Raw genomic sequence first — 22,256 nt, forward strand, 5'->3', positions numbered from 1 at the left:
CCTCCCGGTACCGTCACCGCCGCTTCCACCTCCAGTCCTGTGCATGTCAGCTCCTGTGCGGCGCCATGTCTGGGCGGGAGGTGGAGGCAGCTGCGAAAACAAAAGTGAACAGTAGAAAAAAAAAATGTCATACTCACCTGTCTGCAGATTCCCGGTGCCATGCCCGCTCCCAGCTCCTCTCCCGATACCGCCACCCCCGCTCCGGCTGTGTGCCGGCTCCCAGGCACGTCCGATAGCTGCAGGCCCTGGCGGTGGATCACCTTATGCGGTCACCTGATGTATCAGCTGATCGTAAGTCTCGCGGTGACGCCGGCTTTTTACCGCCCGGACAGCTTAAACTATCAGCTGATGCCGTCAGGAGACCGCTTCACTGATTACCGGCAGCTCCTGCAGCGATCGGACGGGAGTTAGCACAGATGTGTGTATTTTATTCCCTATATTTTTGGTTCCCATCCGGGTACAAATAGGCAGCTGGGGGTTGGGGGCAGCCTGTAGCTGCCTGCTGTACCTGGCTAGCATACCAAAATATGGCGAAGCCCACGTCATTTTTTGGGGGGGGGCAAAAAACTTCTGCATACTGTTCTGGATGGAGGATGCTGAGCCTTGCAGTTCTGCAGCTGCTGTCTGCTCTCCTGCATACACTATTGGATGGAAAGAAGGAGGGGAGCCAGCACTGCTTGTGAATGGCTTGCAACAATGATGAAATAAAAAGTGTAATATTCACAAATTCATTCCTACTGTAACAATTCAATGAGATTTTTTGCAAATGATTGATCAATGATTTGAGCCCCCCTGCCCCGTCACGGCAAATCTCTATAGGGGGGTCCCTAACGCTATATTATAAATGATTATGTACCATAAGGTCTCATATAATGAGCAGGACCATACACATACACACACTGGCACCTGGGCTGCCTTTATTCGCGGTTGTCAGTCCTGGCAGCATGGGAGCGGTTCAGACATGTCTCAGGTAAGTGGTGTCTTCATATGGTCCTGCTCATTATATATGAGACCTTATGGTACATAATAATTTATAATATAGCGTTAGGGACCCCCCTATAGAGATTTGCCGTGACGGGGCAGGGGGGCTCAAATCATTGATCAATCATTTGCAAAAAATCTCATTGAATTTTTACAGTAGGAACGAATTTGTGAATATTACACTTTTTATTTCTTCATTGTTGCAAGCCATTCATAAGCAGTGCTGGCTCCCCTTCTTTTTACTATTGGATGGAGTATGCTCCCCCTGCCTCTCTCTCCAGCATACAGTCCTGGACGGAGCATGCTGAGCCTTGTAGTTCTGCAGCTGTCTGCTCTCCGGCATACACTAGTGGAGAATGGAGACCATATTAAAGAAGGAAATGACATCAGACCATTTGTTTTTTAACAATCTTTAATGACATTGTTCACTGATAAAAAAAAACCCTCAAACGCAGTGAGCTAGAATGCAGCAAAAACGCACCAAAACGCAGTAAAAACGCACGCGTTTTTGCCGCAAAAAAATGCACAAAAGCACAGCGTCAAAAAAACGCAGTGTGTGAACTTAGCCTTAGTGGAATTGAAGCTGCGATCGTCAGGTCGCTTGCGCTGTACATTGCAGTGCATCAGCACTACTATGTATAGCAGAAATCACAATCTCCTATGAATGCCGGCCATAGGCTAGCGTTCATAGGAGAATCGTCTTGACTGGCACGGGGGGGGGGGATCAGCAGCAGATCCCTGGCTGTCACTACAACCCATCAATGCTCCACGATCACGTCACAGATTGACAGCGGGATTTAACAGGTTAGGAGCACTGCTTCACCCGCGGCTGTTAAAGGCACATGATGGGTTATTAAATCAGTCATGTGCATGGAAAAAGGGGGGTTTGGTTTGCTAGCATGATTCAAAGGCATGGAGCCAGCACATGACATACCAGTATGTCATATGTTGAGAAGCAGTTAAATAGCTAGTATCTGTCTACTATGTGCACACGTTGAGTATTTGCCGCAAATATTTCTGCACCGAAACAGAATGTTAAGAGGAAAAATGCTGGATAAAATATGCGCATTCATTTCTTAATCAACTGAATGGGTGAAAACACTGCAAAAATTGTGAAGAATTGACATGCTGCATATTTGAAAAACCCCTTTGCTGTAAAGTGTAGCGTTTTTTTAAACCTTGAAAAACGTGCAAAAATTACTGAGCGTGTGAACAACCCAAAACCATGACATTTAAAAATAACATGCTCCCATGTACTGGCTCCCATCAGGTGGCACCCATGGGACAGACCAGGGTCGGCTGAAGGCTCCCGTCTCTGCCACCCTGGTCTTACTCTCAGATTGCGATTTATAAGCAATGGGAAGATCAGAATTTCAAGTCCACTAGGGAGACTAAAAAAAAAAAAAAAAAAGTTTAAAAGATTAAGTTTTAAAAAAAAAAAAAAATACAGTATATAGACATTTAAACTATTATTTATTAAATTTATTTACAGCCGGAAGGAAGACTTCTGAAAACCGCGCGCCGCTAGGCGCACAAATTTTGGCCCGTCTTCTTCATTGTGAGCGTGAGTGAACAAAGTGTGAGCAAAAGTAAGTGTGAGTAGAATTGTTTGTATTTAGTTGTTTAATTACTTAACGTTTGTTTAGTGCTATCCCCATTAGAAAATGTGCTCCACTATTGCTAATGCGATCCAGTGTACATCTTGTCTCATGTATGCAGTCCTTGAAAAGCCGTTCGAGGGTGCATACTGTTGTTCGAGATGTGCGCAAGTTGCACATTTGGAAGCCCAGATACTGGATCTAAATGAGCAGCTGGCAACTCTGAGATGCATTAGCAATATGGAAAGGAGTTTGCTGCTCACTGAGCAGCAGCTTGCTGGGGGGGATCGTAGTAGGGAGCGGCAGGACGGTGAGGTAGGTAGCTGGGTGACAGTTAGAAAAGGGGGTAAAGGGAAAAGTGCTAGGAAGGCTAGTCCTGAACTGACACACCCCAATAGGTTTGCAAACTTGGCAGATGACGGGGATGTCATTACAGTGGTAGCATTGCTGCAGCAAGGCATGACCTCTGAACGCCAGAGGAGTGTCTGCTCCAGTAAGGGGGGGAATAGGAGTGCAGGGCAGGCAAGACAGGAACTGGTAGTGGGGGACTCAATTATTAGGGGGACAGATAGGGCAATCTGTCACAAAGACAGGGATCGCCGAACAGTGTGTTGTCTTCCTGGCGCTCGAGTTCGGCACATCGCTGATCGGGTTGACAGATTACTGGGAGGGGCTGGGGGTCATTGTACACATTGGCACAAATGACAGTTAGAGGTAGGTGGAAGGTCCTTAAAGATGATTTCAGGGAATTAGGTTGTAAGCTTAAAGCAAGGACCTCCAAGGTGGTATTTTCGGAAATACTACCTGTGCCACGAGCCACACCAGAGAGGCAAAGGGAGATCAGGGAGGTTAACAGGTGGCTCAGGAATTGGTGTAGGAAAGAGGGTTTTGGGTTCCTGGAGAATTGGGCCGACTTTTCAGTTGGCTATAAATTCTATGCTAGGGATGGGCTGCATCTTAATGGGGAGGGTGCAGCTGTGCTGGGGCAGAAGATGGCTAGAAGGTTGGAGGAGTGTTTAAACTAGGAATGGGGGGCGAGGGTATTCACTTTATAGAAGGGGAATGTAGTGCAGATAGTGACCAGGGCACAAGTAATGAAATTGGGGGTGGTACGGGGGGGGGGAAGGGTTAGGACAGTTAATACAGTAAGCAGGAATAGAGGTACAGAGTCATACGTAACGTGCATATAGACTAATGCCCGAAGCCTCACAAATAAGGTGGAGGAATTAGAATTAATATTGTTGGAAGAAAATTATGATATAGTGGGGATATCAGAGACATGGCTGGATGAGAGCTATGACTGGGCTGTTAATTTACAGGGTTATAGCCTATTCAGGAATGACCGTACAAATAAGCGAGGGGGAGGTGTGTGTCTATATGTAAAATCATCCTTAAAACCCATCCTGCGTGACAACATATGTGAGGGTACTGAGAATGTAGAGTCCCTATGGGTGGAGATAAGGGGGGGGGGGAATGAATAATAAAATACTGATAGGGGTGTGTTATAAGACGCCAAATATAATGGAAGAGGTAGAGAATCTCCTCATAAAGCAAATTGATAAAGCAGCGAGTCTCGGAGAGGTAATTATTATGGGGGACTTTAACTATCCTGATATAAATTGGGGAACAGAAACTTGCAGTTCCAGCAAAGGAAATGCATTTTTGATAACAATGAAAGATAATTACCTTTCACAAATGGTACAGGACCCCACAAGAGGGGGAGCACTGCTAGACCTTGTACTAACCAATAGGCCAGACCGCATATCAAATATACAAGTTGGGGGTTACTTGGGGAATAGTGATCACAAAATAATAAGTTTTCATGTATTCTTTCGTAAGATGTCTAGTAGAGGGGCTACAAGGACACTAAACTTCAGGAAAGCAAATTTTAAACGGTTGAGAGATGATCTTAGTGCAATAAACTGGGATGATGTACTAAGTAATAAAAGTACACAAAGCAAATGGGAGACTTTTATGAGCATCCTGAATAGGGCTTGTGCAGAAAATATACCCTATGGGAACAAACATGCTAGAAATGGGAGGAAACCCCTATGGCTAAATAGAGCTGTAAGGGAAGCAATAAAAGAAAAACAGAAAGCCTTAAAAGAATTAAAGAGGGTAGGTAGTGATGAGGCATTATATAATTATAGAAAATTAAATAAAATATGTAAAAAGCAAATTAAGTTAGCTAAGTTTGAGACAGAGACTCATTGCAAGAGAAAGTAAAAATAATCCTAAAATATTCTTTAACTACATAAACAGTAAAAAACTGAAAAGCGATAGTGTTGGCCCCCTTAAAAATATAGTCTTGGTGAAATGGTGGAGGGTGATGAGGGTAAAGCCAACCTGCTGAATGACTTTTTTTCTACGGTTTTTATACAAGAAAATGCCATGGCAGATGACATGACCAGTGATACCATAAATTCACCCTTGAATATTACCTGCTTAACCCAGCAGGAAGTACGCCGCCGCCTCGAAATCACTAAGGTTGACAAATCTCCGGGCCCGGATGGCATACACCCCAGAGTACTACAGGAATTGAGTTCTGTGATAGATAGACCATTATTTTTAATCTTCTCAGATTCCTTAATAACAGGGTCGGTACCGCAGGACTGGCGCATAGCAAATGTGGTGCCAATATTCAAAAAGGGGACAAAAACTGAGCCGGGAAATTATAGGCCGGTAAGTTTAACCTCTACGGTTGGTAAAATCCTTGAGGGTTTCTTGAGAGATGCTATACTGGAGTATCTCAAGAAAAATAACCTTATGACAGAGTATCAACATGGGTTTATGAGGGATCGATCCTGTCAAACTAATTTGATCAGCTTCTATGAAGAGGTAAGTTCAAGCCTGGACCAGGGAAATGCAGTGGATGTTGTGTATATGGACTTTTCAAAAGCTTTTGATACGGTGCCACACAAAAGGTTGGTACATAAAATGAGAATAATGGGGATAGGGGAAAATATGTGTAACTGGGTTAAAAACTGGCTCAGTGATAGGAAACAAAGGGTGGTTATTAATGGTACGTACTCGGACTGGGTCTCAGTTCATAGTGGGGTACCACAGGGGTCAGTATTGGGCCCGCTTCTTTTCAACATATTTAATAATGACCTTGTTGGGGGCATGCGGAGTAGAATTTCAATATTTGCAGATGATACTAAACTCTGCAGGGTAATCAATACAGAGGAGGATAATTTTATATTACAGGGAGATTTATGTAAATTGGAGGATTGGGCTGAGAAGTGGCAATTGAAGTTTAATGTAGATAAATGTAAGGTCATGCACTTGGACAGAGGAAATAACATTTATGATTAAGTACTTAATTGTAGAACACTGGGTAAAACAGACACAGAAAGACTTGGGTGTATGGGTGGATGGTAAACTTCACTTTAGTGGACAGTGTCAGGCAACTGCTGCCAGGGCTAATAAAATAATGGGATGTATTAAAAGAGGTATAAGTGTTCATGAAAAAAAATATAGTTCTACCTCTGTACAAGTCACTAGTGCGACAGCACTTAGAATACTGTGTACAATTCTGGTCACCGATATATAAGAAGGACATAGCTGAACTGGAGAGTGTGCAGAGAAGAGCGACCAAGATTATTAGACGAATGGGTGGGCTGCAATACCAAGACAGGTTATTAAACTTGGGGTTATTTAGTCTGGAAAAACGAAGGCTTAGGGGGGATCTAATCACAATGTATAAATATATGAGGGGACAGTACAGAGACCTTTCCAAAGATCTTTTTACACCTAGGCCTGCGACTGGAACACGGGGGCATCCGCTACGTCTTGAGGAAAGAAGGTTTAATCATAATCACAGACGAGGATTCTTTACTGTACGAGCAGTGAGACTATGGAGCTCTCTGCCGCATGATGTTGTAATGAGTGATTCACTAGTAACATTTAAGCAGAGCCTGGATGCCTTTCTTGAAAAATTTAATATTACCAGTTATGTATATTAGATTTTATGACAGGGTATTGATCCAGGGAACTAGTCTGATTGCCGGATGTGGAGTCAGGAAGGAAATTTTTTCCCTATTGGGAGTTTATTTGACACATTGGTTTTTTTTTTTTTTTTACTTCCTCTGGATCAACATGTTAGGCTACGGGTTGAACTAGATGGACTTAGGGCGGGCTTTGCACGTTGTGACATCGCAAGCCGATGCTGCGATGTCGCACGCGATAGTCCCCGCCCCCGTCGCACATGTGATATCTTGTGATAGCTGGCGTAGCGAAAATTATCGCTACGCCAGCTTCACATGCACTCACCTGCCCTGCGACCGTCGCTCTGGCCGGCGACCCGCCTCCTTCCTATTCCTAAGGGGGCGGGTCGTGCGGCGTCATAGCGACGTCACACGGCAGGCGGCCAATAGCGGCGGAGATGAGCAGGATGTAAACATCCCGCCCACCTCCTTCCTTCCGCATTGTGGCCGGCGGCAGGTAGGTGATGTTCCTCGCTCCTGCGGCTTCACACACAGCGATGTTTGCTGCCGCAGGAACGAGGAACAACATCGTACCGTCGCTGCACCGGCATTATGGAAATGTCGGAGCCTGCACCGATGATACGATAATGACGCTTTTGCGCTCGTTCATCGTATCATCTAGGATTTACACAGTACGACATCGCAAGTGACACCGGATGTGCGTCACTTTCGATTTGACCTCGCCGACATCGCACCTGCGATGTCGTAGTGTGCAAAGCCAGCCTTAGAGTCTCCCTTCAACCTTAAAAACTATGATACTATGAACATCTTTGGTATGGCTGCATCTGTAAAAATCTGCTCTATCAAAATATATAACTAATCAAGGTTTATTCTGGAGAATAATATATGGTATATGCCCCCCCCCCCTGTATACGCAGCTGCCTGTGCAGAGTGCAGTAATATACTGTATATATACTGCATATATTCCACGCTGGGACTCCTATATATACGATCCTGGGTCCCCTGTATATACAGCGGTCTGTGCAGGGTGCAGTAATATATGGTGTATATATATACCTTGCTGAGACCGCTGTATATACCACCCTGGGTCCCCTGTATATACAGCGGTCTGTGCAGGGTGCAGTAATATATGGTGTATATATACACCTTGCTGAGACCCCTGTATATACCACCCTGGGACCCCTGTATATACAGCGGTCTGTTCAGAGTGCGGGAATATATATACCTCTCTAGGACCCCTGTATATACCTCCCTGGGACCCCTTGTGACCCATGTATATGCCTTCCTTGGACTCCTGTACATACCACCCTAGGACCCCTCTATTTAGAGTTGTCTGTGCAGTCAGTAATATATGTATACCTCCCCAAGCACCCCTGTATATACCACACTAGGACCCCTGTATATAACACACTAGGATCCCTGTATATACACAACACACTAGGACCCCTGTATATACAGCTGTCTGTGCAGAGTGCAGTAATATATATACCACCCTAGCACCCCTGTATATACCTCCCTGGGACCCCTTTTTATACAGCTGTCTGTGCAGTAATATATATACCCCCTAGCATCCCTGTATATACCTCCCTGGAACCCCTGTATATACAGCTGTCTGTGCAGTTATATACCCCCTAGCACCCCTGTATATACCTCCCTGGGACCCCTGTATATACAGCTGTCTGTGCAGTTATATACCCCCTAGCATCCCTGTATATACCTCCCTGGAACCCCTGTATATACAGCTGTCTGTGCAGTTATATACCCCCTAGCACCCCTGTATATACCTCCCTGGGACCCCTGTATATACAGCTGTCTGTGCAGAGTGCAGTCCCTGTGCAGTGACATCAGCCATTGTGCACGGGCAGTTCCTGGCCGCCCTCTCTCCGCCTCACTACCGGGTGCAGGCTGGTGGAGGCCGGGGCCGGCTCGCTGGGGGTCGCCATGCTGTGGGCCGAGGGTCTGCTGCTGTCCTTCAGCTCCGTGTTTGTGCTGCTGCTCCTGGTCACCCGCAGCCCGCAGCTCTCCGGTGTCCTGACCGGCGGCCTCTACCTGCTGCTCGTCCTGTTCAGGTTCCCGCCGGTCCCCGAGTCTCGTGCACAGCAGGTGCTGAAGCCCCGGGGGAAGGTATCGTCCATCGCCCACCGAGGAGGCGCACACGACGCCCCGGAGAACACCCTGGCGGCCATCAGCCTGGTCAGTATGCAGTGCACTCGTTACCAGCACTGACTGGGCACCCTGCCCCCCACCAGGGCACAGCACGTTATATGCCGGCACTCACCACTCTGCTTTACGGCACAGGTCTGCAATTGGGGTGAAATGATGGATAAAAGCAAAATTCCACCAATGTCTCTAGGTTTTGTGGGGTGAGGTGATTTTAATGGTTTTTATTTCTTTTATACATTTTTAAAAACCACGATTCTGCGATCAGTTGATTATAAGCGTTATATGCTGCAATACTCCAGTAAGGCTATGTGCGCACGTTGCGTACAATTCACTGCAGAAATGGTGTATAGTGCAAATCATGGGCCCAGCCAATGGAGTACCAAGATGGCGGTGATGGGGGCCTTCTAGAGATGAGCGACATGTTTCGCAGGAGCTTTGTGAGCCGCCTGAGTGAGCACTACCATGCTCCGGTGCTCAGTACTCGTAACTAGTGATGAGCGCGCACTACCATGCTCGGGTGCTCGGTACTGGTAACTAGTGATGAGCGAGCACTACCATGCTCGGGTGCTCGGTACTGGTAACTAGTAATGAGCGAGCACTACCATGCTCGGGTGCTCGGTACTGGTAACTAGTGATGAGCGAGCACTACCATGCTCGGGTGCTCGGTACTGGTAACTAGTAATGAGCGAGCACTACAATGCTCGGGTGCTCGGTACTGGTAACTAGTAATGAGCGTGCACTACCATGCTCAGGTGCTCGGTACTGGTAACTAGTGATGAGCGAGCACTACCATGCTCGGGTGCTCGGTACTGGTAACTAGTAATGAGCGAGCACTACCATGCTCGGGTGCTCGGTACTGGTAACTAGTGATGAGCGAGCACTACCATGCTCGGGTGCTCGGTACTGGTAACTAGTAATGAGCGAGCACTACAATGCTCGGGTGCTCGGTACTGGTAACTAGTAATGAGCGTGCACTACCATGCTCAGGTGCTCGGTACTGGTAACTAGTGATGAGCGAGCACTACCATGCTCGGGTGCTCGGTACTGGTAACTAGTGATGAGCGAGCACTACCATGCTCGGGTGCTCGGTACTGGTAACTAGTAATGAGCGAGCACTACCATGCTCGGGTGCTCAGTACTCGTAACTAATGATGAGCGAGCACTACCATGCTCAGGTGCTCTCTACTCGTAACTAGTGATGAGTGGACACTACCATGCTCAGGTGCTTGGTACTCATAACTAGTGATGAGTGAGCACTACCATGCTCGGGTGCTCGTAACTAGTGATGAGTGAGCACTACCATGCTTGGGTACTCGTAACTAGTGATGAGCGAGCACTACCATGCTCCGGTGTTCGGTACTCGTAACTAGTGATGAGTGGGCACTACCATGCTCGTGTGCTCAGGACTTGTAACTAGTAATGAGCGGGCACTACCATGCTCGATTGCTCGGTACTCATAACTAGTGATGAGCGGACACTACCATGCTCGGGTGCTCGGTACTCATAACTAATGATGAGCGCGCACTACCATGCTCGGGTGCTCGGTACTCGTAACTAGTGATGAGCGGGCACTACCATGCTCAGATGCTCAGTACTCATAACTACGGTAGTGATGAGCGAGCACTACCATGCTCGTGTGCTCCAGACTCGGAACTAGCAGTTGGACACTCAGATGGGTGCGACTCGGGTACCCAAGTATAATGGAAGTTTTAGGCTATGTGCGCACTAGAGCAAAATACCCGCGGATTTACCCGCGGATTTGCCGCGGAAATTTCTTGAGAAATGTCTGCAATCTTTGTGCAGACATTTCCCATGAAATTCTATGAGAAAAAAAAAAAGCTGTGCGCACTGGTGCGGATTTTTCTCAAGAAAGTTTCTTGAGAAAAGTTTCTCGAGAAAGTTTCTTGAGAAAATGAACATGTCCATTAAATCCGCAGGTATCCCGCGGATTTCTGCAGTACAGACTGCAAAAATCCGCAGGGAACCACCCGCGGGAAAATCGCGGCAAATCCGCGGCTAATCCGCGGCAAATCCGCATGCGGTTTTGCCGCGGATTTTTTCCGGAGGTCAGCAAATCTTCACTCCCAGAAGTTTCTCGAGAAGATTTTCTCGAGAAACTTCACATCTCTAGTGCGCACATAGCCTTAGGCTATGTGCGCACTAGGCCGTTTTACCCTCGGATTTACTCGCGGATTTGCTGCGGAAATTTCTTGAGAAAGGTTTGAAATCTTTCTGCAGACATTTCCCAGCAAAACCTATGGGAACAAAAAATAGCTGTGCGCACACTGCGGATTTTTCTCACGAAAATGTCTTGAGAAAATTTTCTCAAGAAACTTTCTTGAGAAAATGAGCATGTCTATTATTTTCCGCAGGTACCTGCGGAATACCCCTGGAATTTCACTCCATTCACTGTAATGTAATCGCGAAATTCAGGGGGTATACCGCAGGTAGCAAATCATGTGCGGTATACCCCCCGGTATAGCCGCGATTTACCTGCGGTAATGCTCATCGCTGCCTGCGGTTTTGCAGGGAGTGATGTCATTATGCCAGGAAGAGGAGGCGGAGCAGAGTAAACACAGACGTCATACTCCCTGGACGCCGCACAGAAGCACTTCCGTGTGACGTCCGGCGGGTGCCCGTGCAGTCTGTGTCCCGCTCCGGCCCCGCGGCTGCCAGCCCTGCAGTGTGTCAGTGTCTGCCCACAGTATCAGCAGCTTGTCACGCTGCAGCGCAGGCAGACACTGACAAACAGCAGTGCGTGCAGCCGCGGGGATGCCGAGCGCTGCTGTCAGGAGGTGAGATGAGATAATTACCTGCTGTGACGATCTCCTGCCTTCTGACGTCACCGCGGTCACTGCTGTCTATGCCCGTCTCGCGAGCAGCCCGAGACTGTCACTAGCGGTGACGTCACGGGCTCTCGCGATACTGCTGACAACGCGGCGGGCATAGAAGGCAGTGACAGCGCTGATGGCAGGACTGCAGGAGATCATCACAGCAGGTAATGATCTCATCTATCCTCCTGACAGCAGCACTCGTCATCCCCTGTAGTGACCTGGGCTATTGATGTTAGCTCAGGTCACTGCATTGCTCTCCCAGCCAATGGGGAACCTTCTGTTCTTCATGGACTGGGACAGTGACTATGGTATGGATCGCCGTGGGACGCCCCCCCCCCCCCTTATTGGATTACGCCGGACGTGGAATTGATTGTTCTTATCAATAAATTGGTGAAAGAGGGAATGTGAGGAGTGTTTTTTTTCCAAATAAAACTTTTTTTTGTTGTCTATTTTATATTTCTTACTGACTGGGTTTGCGATGTCAGGTATCTGATAGACGCGTGACATCACTAACCCCAGGGCTTGATGCCAGGTGACATTACACATCTGGCATCAACCCCATATATTACCTCGTTTGCCACCGCACCTGGGCAACGGGATGAGTTGGGGCGAAGCGCCAGGATTGGCACGTCTAATGGATGCTCCACTTCTGGGGCGGCTGCAGCCTGCTATTTTTAGGCTGGGGAGTGTCCAATAACAGTGGAACTCCCTAGTCTGAGAATATCAGACCCCAGCTGTCCGCTTTACCTTGGCTGGTGATCCAATTTGGGGGGGACCCCACGTTTTTTGTTATAAATTATTTATTTAATGTAAAATAACAGCGTGGGGTGCCCTCTGTTTTGGATTACCAGCCAAGGTGAAGCTGCCAGCTGTGGTTTGTAGGCTGCAGCCGTCTGCTTTACCCTAGCTGGCTACAAAAATAGGGGAAACCTAACGTCATTTTTTTTTTATTATTTTTTGGCTAAATACAAGGCTAGGCACCCTTTAGTGCCACATGAAAGTCACTAAAGGGTGCCAGCTTAGAATATGCAGGGGGGTGGGACATTATATAGGTTTTTCTTATCCATCTATCTATTCATCTATCCATCTTTCCCTCTATCCATTATCTGTCTATCGATTATCTATCTATTATCTATATTATTTATTTCTGTTCAGCATAAAAAAACCGCAGGGACCAACCTGCGGGAAAAATCGCGGCAAAAACGCATGCGTTTTTCCTGCGGATTTGGTGCGGGTTTTTTACCACAGGTGCGGTAATCTTCAACTCCCAGAAGTTTCTCAAGAAATTTTCTTGAGAAAAATCACTTTTCTAGTGCGCACATAGCCTAAGGGGGACTCAAGCATTTTTCCTGAAAATTTCCTGGAAAAATACTCGAGTTCCCCCATTGACTTCCATTATACTCGGGTACTCGAGTCACACCCATCTGAGTGCTGAGCACCTGAGCATGGTGGTGCTCACTTATCACTATCCTGCACCTCTGTGATTTGTCAGCCAGGCAGGACATCATCGTTGCGGCATGACCTCACGCTGGGCCTACAAATTGTAAAAGGCACCAAGTATTCTGTCAGGTAGAAAGGCGGCTCATAAGACTCTCATCAGCAGATATGGCCCCAGGGTTATATGAATTATTTTGCTCACCTCTAGCGCCTTCATCAGGGCCCCCGGTGCCATGGCAGCCCAATGGCAACCATCAATTGTGTCGCAGAGAGAAAACTATGGCCATCTTAAGGGACGCGCCATCAGTCTCACCCTACTCAATAACCCCTATCAGAGAATGAAAGCAGCAATTAAACAGAAGCAATTGGAGCTAGCTGCTTTTGCTGGTGTACGAGGCAGATGCTGGCCATAAATCACAGCCCGCACCCTCTGTGTTTTGGAGATGTTCAGGTCATGAGTCCACTCAATGCAGCCAGATCCGATGTGTGACGAATATCAATTCATGTTAGAAAGGAAAAATTAAAAACAAAAAAAAATGTGCTGACTAGACCTGGTATATGCGATGCCATAATGTCATATGGTCTTAGTAGCCCCTGAAAGCCCCCCGTAAAAACATTCCATTCATGTTCACACGATCATCACGTCTTTGCAGATAAGATTGGCGCAGGAATGGCATGGAATTCCTAAAAACATATTATTTTGCACATTAAGGCCGGAGTCACACTGGCGAGAGACTCTCACTAGTCTCGTATCACATCACCCGGCATGGCCACGCACTCTCCTGACTGGAGCGGATCGGCTGTATGTATTTCTATGCAGCTGAGACACTCCTGTCCGGAGAGTGTGCGGCCATGACAGGTGATGCGCGGCAAGACTCGCGCGAGTCTCTCGCAAGTGTAACTCCGGCCTAAGGCCACGATACTGAGGTAAAAAACTCACGAAATGCTCATAGTGTGAACGTGGCCTTAATACTGAGGTAAAAAACTCACCAAATGCTCATAGTGTGAACGTGGCCTTAATACTGAGGTAAAAAACTCACCAAATACTCACTGTGTGAACGTGGCCTTAATACTGAGGTAAAAAAACTCACTAAATACTGTGTGAACATGGCCTAACTATTGGGGCACTGTCCTAATTTGTTTTCTGGTTTGTAACACGCAACAGGATTGGGAAGACTGGTAGAATGGGGCAGGGATGGGACGGCTGCCATGTTTATGGAGCACTCTGGGAGAAATTTGACATGTGCTAATTTACTTTCGTCCCTTGTTCTAGGCCGCACAGAATGACGCCGTGGCCGTGGAGCTGGACCTGGAGTTTACTAAAGATGGCGTTCCTATTCTCATGCACGACGACACGGTAGAGCGGACAACAGACGGCCATGGGAAATTAAGTGACCTTACCTTTGCGGAAATCAGAAAGCTAAATCCCGCAGCCAACCATCGCTTGGGGTGAGTGCGGACGTCTGGCGTCTTTTTTCGGCACTACACATAATGCAAAATCATGATGGCATGATTACCAAATTCACAGTATGCTGAAGACGCCGGGCACTGGCACGGCTCAAGTCCCCTGTCCTTTTCCCGCCATTGTTCCTATGATGACAGCAACCTGTATACTAAATACGGGCAGAGTGTGGCATCGCTGTGGGTATGGAGTGGGCAGAGTTCAAGATGGGGCAGTCCTCTGATTCACGCCAGGTTGTAGATGGCATTTTTTACTAAAAATGTTGCTGATCTCATACAGAACGCTATAACGTGGGGCATAGTGAGGCGGGTCATGGGCAACGACCGCAGGATGCCAGGAGCTTGGCTTAGCGAGGGTATATAAAGGCAGGTCTATGGCACATGAATCGGGTGAACCCCTTTTGTTCTTTTTTTTGTTTTATACACAGTGGACCCATGACAGGGGTCATTCTTTATCAGCCCTCACTGCTGTACATGTTCTTATCTAACATGGAAGAAAAACTCCAGTGTTTTATACACCTTAGTAAAGATAAATCGTAATACCATTATATCAGACATCTGAAATATATGAGGTGCGTGCCAGCTTGTAAAATAACTGCTGGAGTTCTATAAAACTTTCCAAACACTCGAGAAGGTTTTTACGATGTAGGAAATTATACCGCGCACCGGCCGCCTGTTCTCTCTGATTGCTTTCCCTGCCTTTAATTGAGGTTAAAGCCATAATATTAAAGCTATGTGCACACGCTGAGTTTTTGGTGCAGAAATTTTCTGCATCAAAAAACGCACCTTGTGGCAAAAAAAAACACTAAAAAACACACTTTTTTATGCTTTTTTTGGTGCTTTTATTTGTGTGAAATCAATGGCTAGAAGGGCTAAAAGCTCAGAAAAAAAACGCAAAAACAATTGACATGTTGAAGATTTTTTTTCTGCACCCAAAACTACAAGGAAAAAAGAAGCAACGTGCGCACAGCACTTCTGATTTCTCATAGTCATTGTTGGGATAAGGATAGACATGTAGGTTTGGGCAACAAACTGCATGATAACCTGCATAAAAATCTGCATACAAAAGCTCGGCGTGCACATACAGCCTTGGCCCTGTGTGCATGGTGCCATTTTTGATCTGTTTCCGATGCAGTTGATTGTTCCCAAACCTGCATGTCTATCCTTTTCCCAGCAAAGTCTTTGAGAAATCCGAAATGCTGTGTGCATGTTGCTTCTTATTTTCTTGCAGTTTTGGGTGTGGAAAATATATGCAGCATGTCATATGTTGGGGTTTTTTCTTGCTTTTATTTATTTTTTTTTAGCCATTCCATCCATTGATTTCACCAAAAAAACGCACCAAAAAACCCCACCAAAAGTGCATTAAAAACACATGCGATTTTTGGCCACAAGGTGTGTTTTTTTTTTTTTTTTTTTTTGGGTGCAGAAAATTTCTGCAGCGTGTGCACATGCCCTAACCTCGGGTTAAGTTTTTTTTTTTTTTTTTTTACATAGGTCTTTAAGATTCGGGACCCAGAGGTTCGCTGTGATGTATTGGGGGGGCTTCATTCATTCTAATCATAATATTAATGGAGAACCCCTTGTTCCACCACATATTGATGACCCACCACCCGCATATACACCTGGGCATTTCTCCTGGCATATACCAGTCCCGGTAATGGTCAGAGGTTGATTTACAGAGAGATCACCAGACGCTCCTGTCAGACATCCTTATCTCGTAGATAGATAAGTGACACAATAGCTGAAGTGTCTACAAGTGGCTTTGATTCCACGGTCGTCTCCACCCCGAACCTGTTTATCTGGTGTTTGAGTCCTGGCATGTGCGGTATGTGCCCATCTATGTGCTGATCATGGGTGTATTCATACTTCACATTGCTATCAGTAGGTACGTAACATTCCTGGACACAGACAATAATATTCATCATGTAAAGTCTAGGAGCAAATATTAATATATTAATGAGCAATTTGTAGTGTGTGTTGTGTAATGCGCATTTGTTTTTAAAAGAGGCTTTCCCATCTTCTAAATTGATTGTGTATTGCTACGATATCCCATTACTTGATGATTGATGGAGGTCTGAATACTGGGATCCATACCAATCCTGCGACTGAAAAGCCAGCAGTGCTCCACATCTGCGCTCCTGGTTCTACAGGAAAAGGCAGACTTACTGTCTACCTGCAGCCACCACTAGAGGGAGCTTGGGAGTGTACTATATACCGGGGAGGGCAAAGTGTCCTCACATCCGTTCCTTTGGCTGCTCCAGTCTGACCCATAGACTTAGACAGCCAAAAGGCTGAAACCAGTAGTCTGCAGGCTGCACCATGCCATCCGCTGCCCGCCGTACATGTCTCCATATCACCGCTATCTGTACCCTGAGGATGCAGATAGTGGCTAATACATTGGTGGGGGACGGAGCCGTCTAGTCAGTCTTCCATCAATCACTGTGTGCAACTGACAGCAGGCATGACGTCATGTCACCGCTCTGCTGTGTCAGTGCGCTGGAGACCAGAGCGTAGCGTGGGGGAATCTGAAGGGAGTAGAGTATGTGGTGTTTTTTTTTCCTATGTGAGATGTGTGGCTGTATATATAAGGGCTGTTTGGGGGCTCATACGGTAAATAGCAGGCCATGTGGGGACTCCTAATATATAGGAAGTTATGTGGGGGCACATATTGTATATGAGGAGGCGTATGCTGTGTATATGGAGAGTATTTTGGGGTTCATACACACTATGAACCTATATATACAGTATAAGGAAGTTATGAGGGGGCTCATACTGTATATAGAGGCTAATACTTTATACAGGGGGTACTTAAAGGTTCATACTGTATATTGAGGGCTTTGTGAGGGCTCCCTCTATGTATAACGAGGCTATGCAAGGGCTCCTACTGTGTATAGGAGGATTGTGTGTGGGCTCATACTGTATATAATGAGCTATGTGAGGGTTCATGTATATTAGGGGGGCTATGTGGGGGCTCATACTGTATATAGGGGCTGCCTACTACTCTATACATGGGGTACTTAAGGGCTCATACTGTATATTGCGGGCTATGTAGGGGCTCAGACTGCATTTAGGGGGGCTATGAAGAGGTGTACTCACTTTTATTGTCATCAGTTTAGACATTAATGGCTGTGTGTTGAGTTTCATAGTGTTAGGTAGACTTAAGTCCATCGAGTTCAACCAATGACGTAACTTAACATGTTATTTAGAGGACACCAAATTTACCCTGTTATACAAGCTGTACACTGACTACTGTACATTGTATCACAGGGTCAGATCTTAAGTGTTGTCCCATGAAAAGATATAATGAAATTGGTGTACTCACTTTTGTGATATATTGTATGCAGAGGACTTGGAACTTGGTATTAGAATAACTTATATAGAGCGCTTTTAAAGGCAATCTGTCAGTAGGTTTTAGCTATATAATCTGAGTTCAGCATGATGTAGGTGCTGAGAGCCTGGTGTGTCACTTACTGGGCTGTTTGTTGCTGTTTAAATAAAATCAGTGTTTTATCAGCAGGAGATTATCATTGCAGGACTAAGTTGTGGGCAGGGTTATACACAGCTCAGCTAGATCTGCAGTAGAGAAAACTATGATTCTATCACAACTTCTTCATCCAGTACAGCAAATGACACATCGCTGGGATCAGGGTCTCAGCCTCTATATCATGCCTGCTGTCAAGTTACAGAGCAAATAGCTGCTGATAGATTATATTTAAGAAAGTAATCAGCACAGAATGTGAAATCCTGTCTCCTAAGTCTAAAGGCCACGTCTCACTAAGTGACATCGCTAGCGACATCGCTGCTGAGTCACGGTTTTTGTGACGCAACAGCGATCTTGCTAGCGATGTCGCTGTGTGTGACATTCAGCAACGACCTGGCCCCTGCTGTGAGGACGCCGGTCGTTGCTGAATGTCCTGGGACATTTTTTTTGTCGTTGCTTTCCCGCTGTGAAGCACACATCGCTGTGTTTGACAGCGGGAGCCAACAATCTGAATGTGCAGGGAGCAGGAAGCCGGCTTCTGGCAGCCTGCGGTAAGCTGGTAACCAAGGTACATATCGGGTATCCAAGCAAGGCGCTTTACTTGGTAACCCGATGTGTACCATGATTACGTGTGCAGGGAGCCGGCTTCTGGCAGCTGCGGATGCTGGTAACCAAGGTACATATCGGGTATCCAAGCAAAGCGCTTTGCTTAGTAACCCGATGTGTACCATGGTTCTGAAGCACCGCGTCGTTACACAGGTCGCTGGTGGCTGATCTCTGATCGCTGTGGAGATCTGCCTGATTGACAGCTCACCAGTGACCATGTAGCGACGCACCAACGATCCCTGCCAGGTCAGATCGCTGGTGGGATCGCTGGTTGCGTCGCTTAGTGTGACGGTACCCTAACTTTTATCTCTGCTTTAATCTAAATTACATTATCAGTGTGGAACTTAAACGGCTAGTCTCCATTATTCATGAGTGCACCTCTACCCTGCTTCCTAGGGTGTTGGTGCCCTCCTGATTGACACTTCTGTTCACTGGCTTTTTTACACGGCTAGCACAAATTGGTCATTCTCCGATGCCACAGGCAAAAGCAGCACTTCAGAACAGCACTTACAAGCTCTTTTCTATACAGCTTATAAGTGCTGCACTCCTTGCCTAGGAGACCAGCCACTGCTGATAAACTGCTGCGGTGGCCGGTAACCTAGATAATGAGCATTAAACAATGGAATTGCAAATTCTTCTTTCTTTGTCGCTCCTAATTGGGAGACCCAGACAATTGGGTGTATAGCTACTGCCTCCGGAGGCCACACAAAGTACTACACTTAAAAGTGTAAGGCCCCTCCCCTTCTGGCTATACACCCCCCCGTGGGATCACGGGCTCCTCAGTTTTATGCTTTGTGCGAAGGAGGCCAGACATCCACGCATAGCTCCACTGTTTAGTCAGCAGCAGCTGCTGACTATGTCGGATGGAAGAAAAGAGGGCCCATACTAGGGCCCCCAGCATGCTCCCTTCTCACCCCACTTTCTGTCGGCGGTGTTTGTTAAGGTTGAGGTACCCATTGCGGGTACGGAGGCTGGAGCCCACATGCTGATTCCTTCCCCATCCCCATTAGGGCTCTGGGTGAAGTGGGACTTTACCGGTCTCCGGGCACTGAGGCCGTGCTCCATCCACAGCCCCTGGAGGATCTGCTGGATACGGAGCGGAGTTTTCTCAGGGACAGGACCCTGCTCCATCAAGGTACTCCGTGTCCCCGTGCTTATCGCAGGCACACTGCAGCATTGCTGGGTGTGTTAGTGTGCCGGGGTAAACAGCGCTGCTGCGCTGGTGCCGTTACTCCCTACAGCTCTGCTGAGTGAGGTGACTTTGTACGATCGGCCGATCCGGCCGCTGGGGTCAGTGTTTACTGGTCGCGGCTGGGATTTGTGGTGCGCCGGGGACTTCCGCGCTGGCCGTGCATATATGACGGCCGCGCTAGATTACTACAGTCCCCGGCTTTTGCGGCCTAGTTCGTATCGTTCCCGCCCCCGGACCTGCCAGTCAGGAGGAGGGCGGGACGCTGTACAGTCCAGCAGCGTTAAGAGCTGGAGTCTGTTTTACATACTCCAGCCCTCACACTAGGCACAGGGGGACGCAGCTTCCCGCTCTTTTGTTTGGGACGCCCACGGTCCGCCCCTCTTCACAGGACGCCGGCAGCCATTCCTGCCTGCACGCTGAACTGCGGAGGGGAGGCTGGGAGACCCAGACAAGGGATTCTACGATCTCACACCCGCTTTTCAGCGGGCGGTAAGCAGCCCTCAAGGGCTCTCCCCCACTTGTGCCATAGTGTACTTTTGTATTTTGTGCTGGCAATACTTTGCACTGTACAGTCGCTGGTGGTTTTCTGATATATACCCTCCTTAGATTTCTCAAGGAGATAACAGCATGTCGTCCGCAAAAAGCAAAAGTGCCAAGGCACGGACTTTATATGCTGCTTGTACCGCATGTGGGGCTACTCTACCGGCAGGTTCCACTGACCCCCATTGTGTGCAGTGCTCGGCCCCTGTGGCAATTGCTCAGCCGGGGCCGCTGCTAGAGGTGACCCAGGTAGAACCACCTGTAAATGCTGTCCAGGTGACAGGGACGGAGTTTGCAGCTTTTGCTGACAGATTGTCTATGACTATGTCTAAAATTCTTGAAACATTGCAGTCTAGACCAGTAACTCAGACCATGGGCACTGTTGATCCATTGCCCCCTGGTCCCCCTCAGCTGGACCACTTCCTAGCTCCGGGGGTGTCATATGCACCCCAGGGTGACGGCTCTGACTCGGACGACAGTCCCAGACAACCTAAGCGGGCTCGCTATGAGCGACCCTCAACTTCATCACACTGGTCAGGGTCCCAGCGGGACGACTCTCTGTGTGATGAGGCGGATGTAACTGATCAGGAGTCTGATGCTGGGGCCGCTCTCAATCTAGATACCCCGGATGGTGACGCCATAGTGAATGATCTTATAGCGTCCATCAATAGGATGTTAGACATTTCTCCACCAGCTCCTCTTGCGGAGGAGGCAGCTTCACAGCAGGAGAAATTCCATTTCAGGTATCCCAAGCGTAAATTAAGCACGTTTCTGGACCACTCTGACTTTAGAGACGCAATCCAGAAACACCACGCTTATCCAGATAAGCGTTTTTCCAAACGGCTTAAAGATACACGCTATCCTTTTCCCCCTGACGTGGTCAAGGGCTGGACACAGTGTCCCAAGGTGGACCCTCCAATCTCCAGGCTTGCAGCCAGATCTCTAGTTGCAGTGGAAGATGGGGCGGCACTTAAAGATGCCACTGACAGACAGATGGAGCTCTGGTTAAAATCCATCTATGAAGCTATTGGAGCGTCGTTGGCGCCAGCATTCGCAGCCGTATGGGCACTCCAAGCTATTTCAGCTGGGCTTACACAGGTCGACACGGTCACACGTACATCTGCTCCGCAGGTGGCACCCTTGACCTCTCAAATGTCTGCTTTCGCGTCTTACGCGATTAATGCTGTCCTAGACTCTACGAGCCGTACGGCGGTGGCGTCAGCCAACTCTGTGGTTTTACGCAGAGCCCTGTGGTTGAGAGAATGGAAGGCAGATTCTTCTTCCAAGAAGTGCTTAACCAGTTTGCCTTTTTCTCGTGACCGATTGTTTGGTGAGCGTTTGGATGAAATCATTAAACACTCCAAGGGTAAGGATTCATCCTTACCTCAGCCCAGACAAAACAAACCTCAACAGAGGAGGGGACAGTCTGGTTTTCGGTCCTTTCGAGGCTCAGGCAGGTCCCAATTCTACTCGTCCAAAAGGACTCAAAAGGATCAGAGGGGCTCAGATTCTTGGCGGACTCAATCACGCCCAAAAAAGCCAGCCGGAAGAACCGTTACCAAGACGGCTTCCTCATGACTCTCAGCCTCCTCTCTCCGCATCCTCGGTCGGTGGCAGGCTCTCCCGCTTTGGCGACATTTGGTTGTCACAGGTCAAAGACCGTTGGGTGAGAGACATTCTGTCTCACGGGTACAGGATAGAGTTCTGCTCTCGTCCTCCAACTCGCTTCTTCAGAACTTCCCCACCGCCCGACCGAGCCGATGCTCTGCTGCAAGCGGTGTCCGCTCTAAAGGCGGAAGGAGTGGTGACTTCTGTTCCTCTTCAGGAACAAGGTCACGGTTTTTACTCCAATTTGTTTGTGGTGCCAAAGAAAGACGGGTCGTTCCGTCCCGTCCTGGATCTAAAGCTGCTCAACAAACACGTAAAAACCAGTTCGTAGCTCTACCTTTCGGGCTGGCGACAGCCCCTCGGGTCTTCACCAAGGTCATGGCAGCAGTAGTAGCAGTCCTGCACTCG

The 22,256-nt window shown here is 47.7% G+C and overlaps 1 protein-coding gene across 1 annotated transcript in view; it reads left to right on the forward strand.

The window, feature by feature from the left end:
* The first annotated feature begins 8,355 nt into the window (after nt 1-8,355).
* Nucleotides 8,356-22,256, forward strand: part of GDE1 (glycerophosphodiester phosphodiesterase 1) — a 32,976-nt gene continuing 19,075 nt past the window's right edge. Inside the window, exons 1-2 of the mRNA XM_075317998.1 lie at nt 8,356-8,719; nt 14,234-14,409. Coding sequence (XP_075174113.1) covers nt 8,468-8,719; nt 14,234-14,409 — 428 coding nt within the window. The 5' untranslated portion in view covers nt 8,356-8,467. The remainder of the gene's footprint in view (nt 8,720-14,233; nt 14,410-22,256) is intronic.

This window comes from Anomaloglossus baeobatrachus, chromosome 7, assembly GCF_048569485.1.
Source record: "Anomaloglossus baeobatrachus isolate aAnoBae1 chromosome 7, aAnoBae1.hap1, whole genome shotgun sequence".
NCBI lineage: Eukaryota > Metazoa > Chordata > Amphibia > Anura > Aromobatidae > Anomaloglossus > Anomaloglossus baeobatrachus.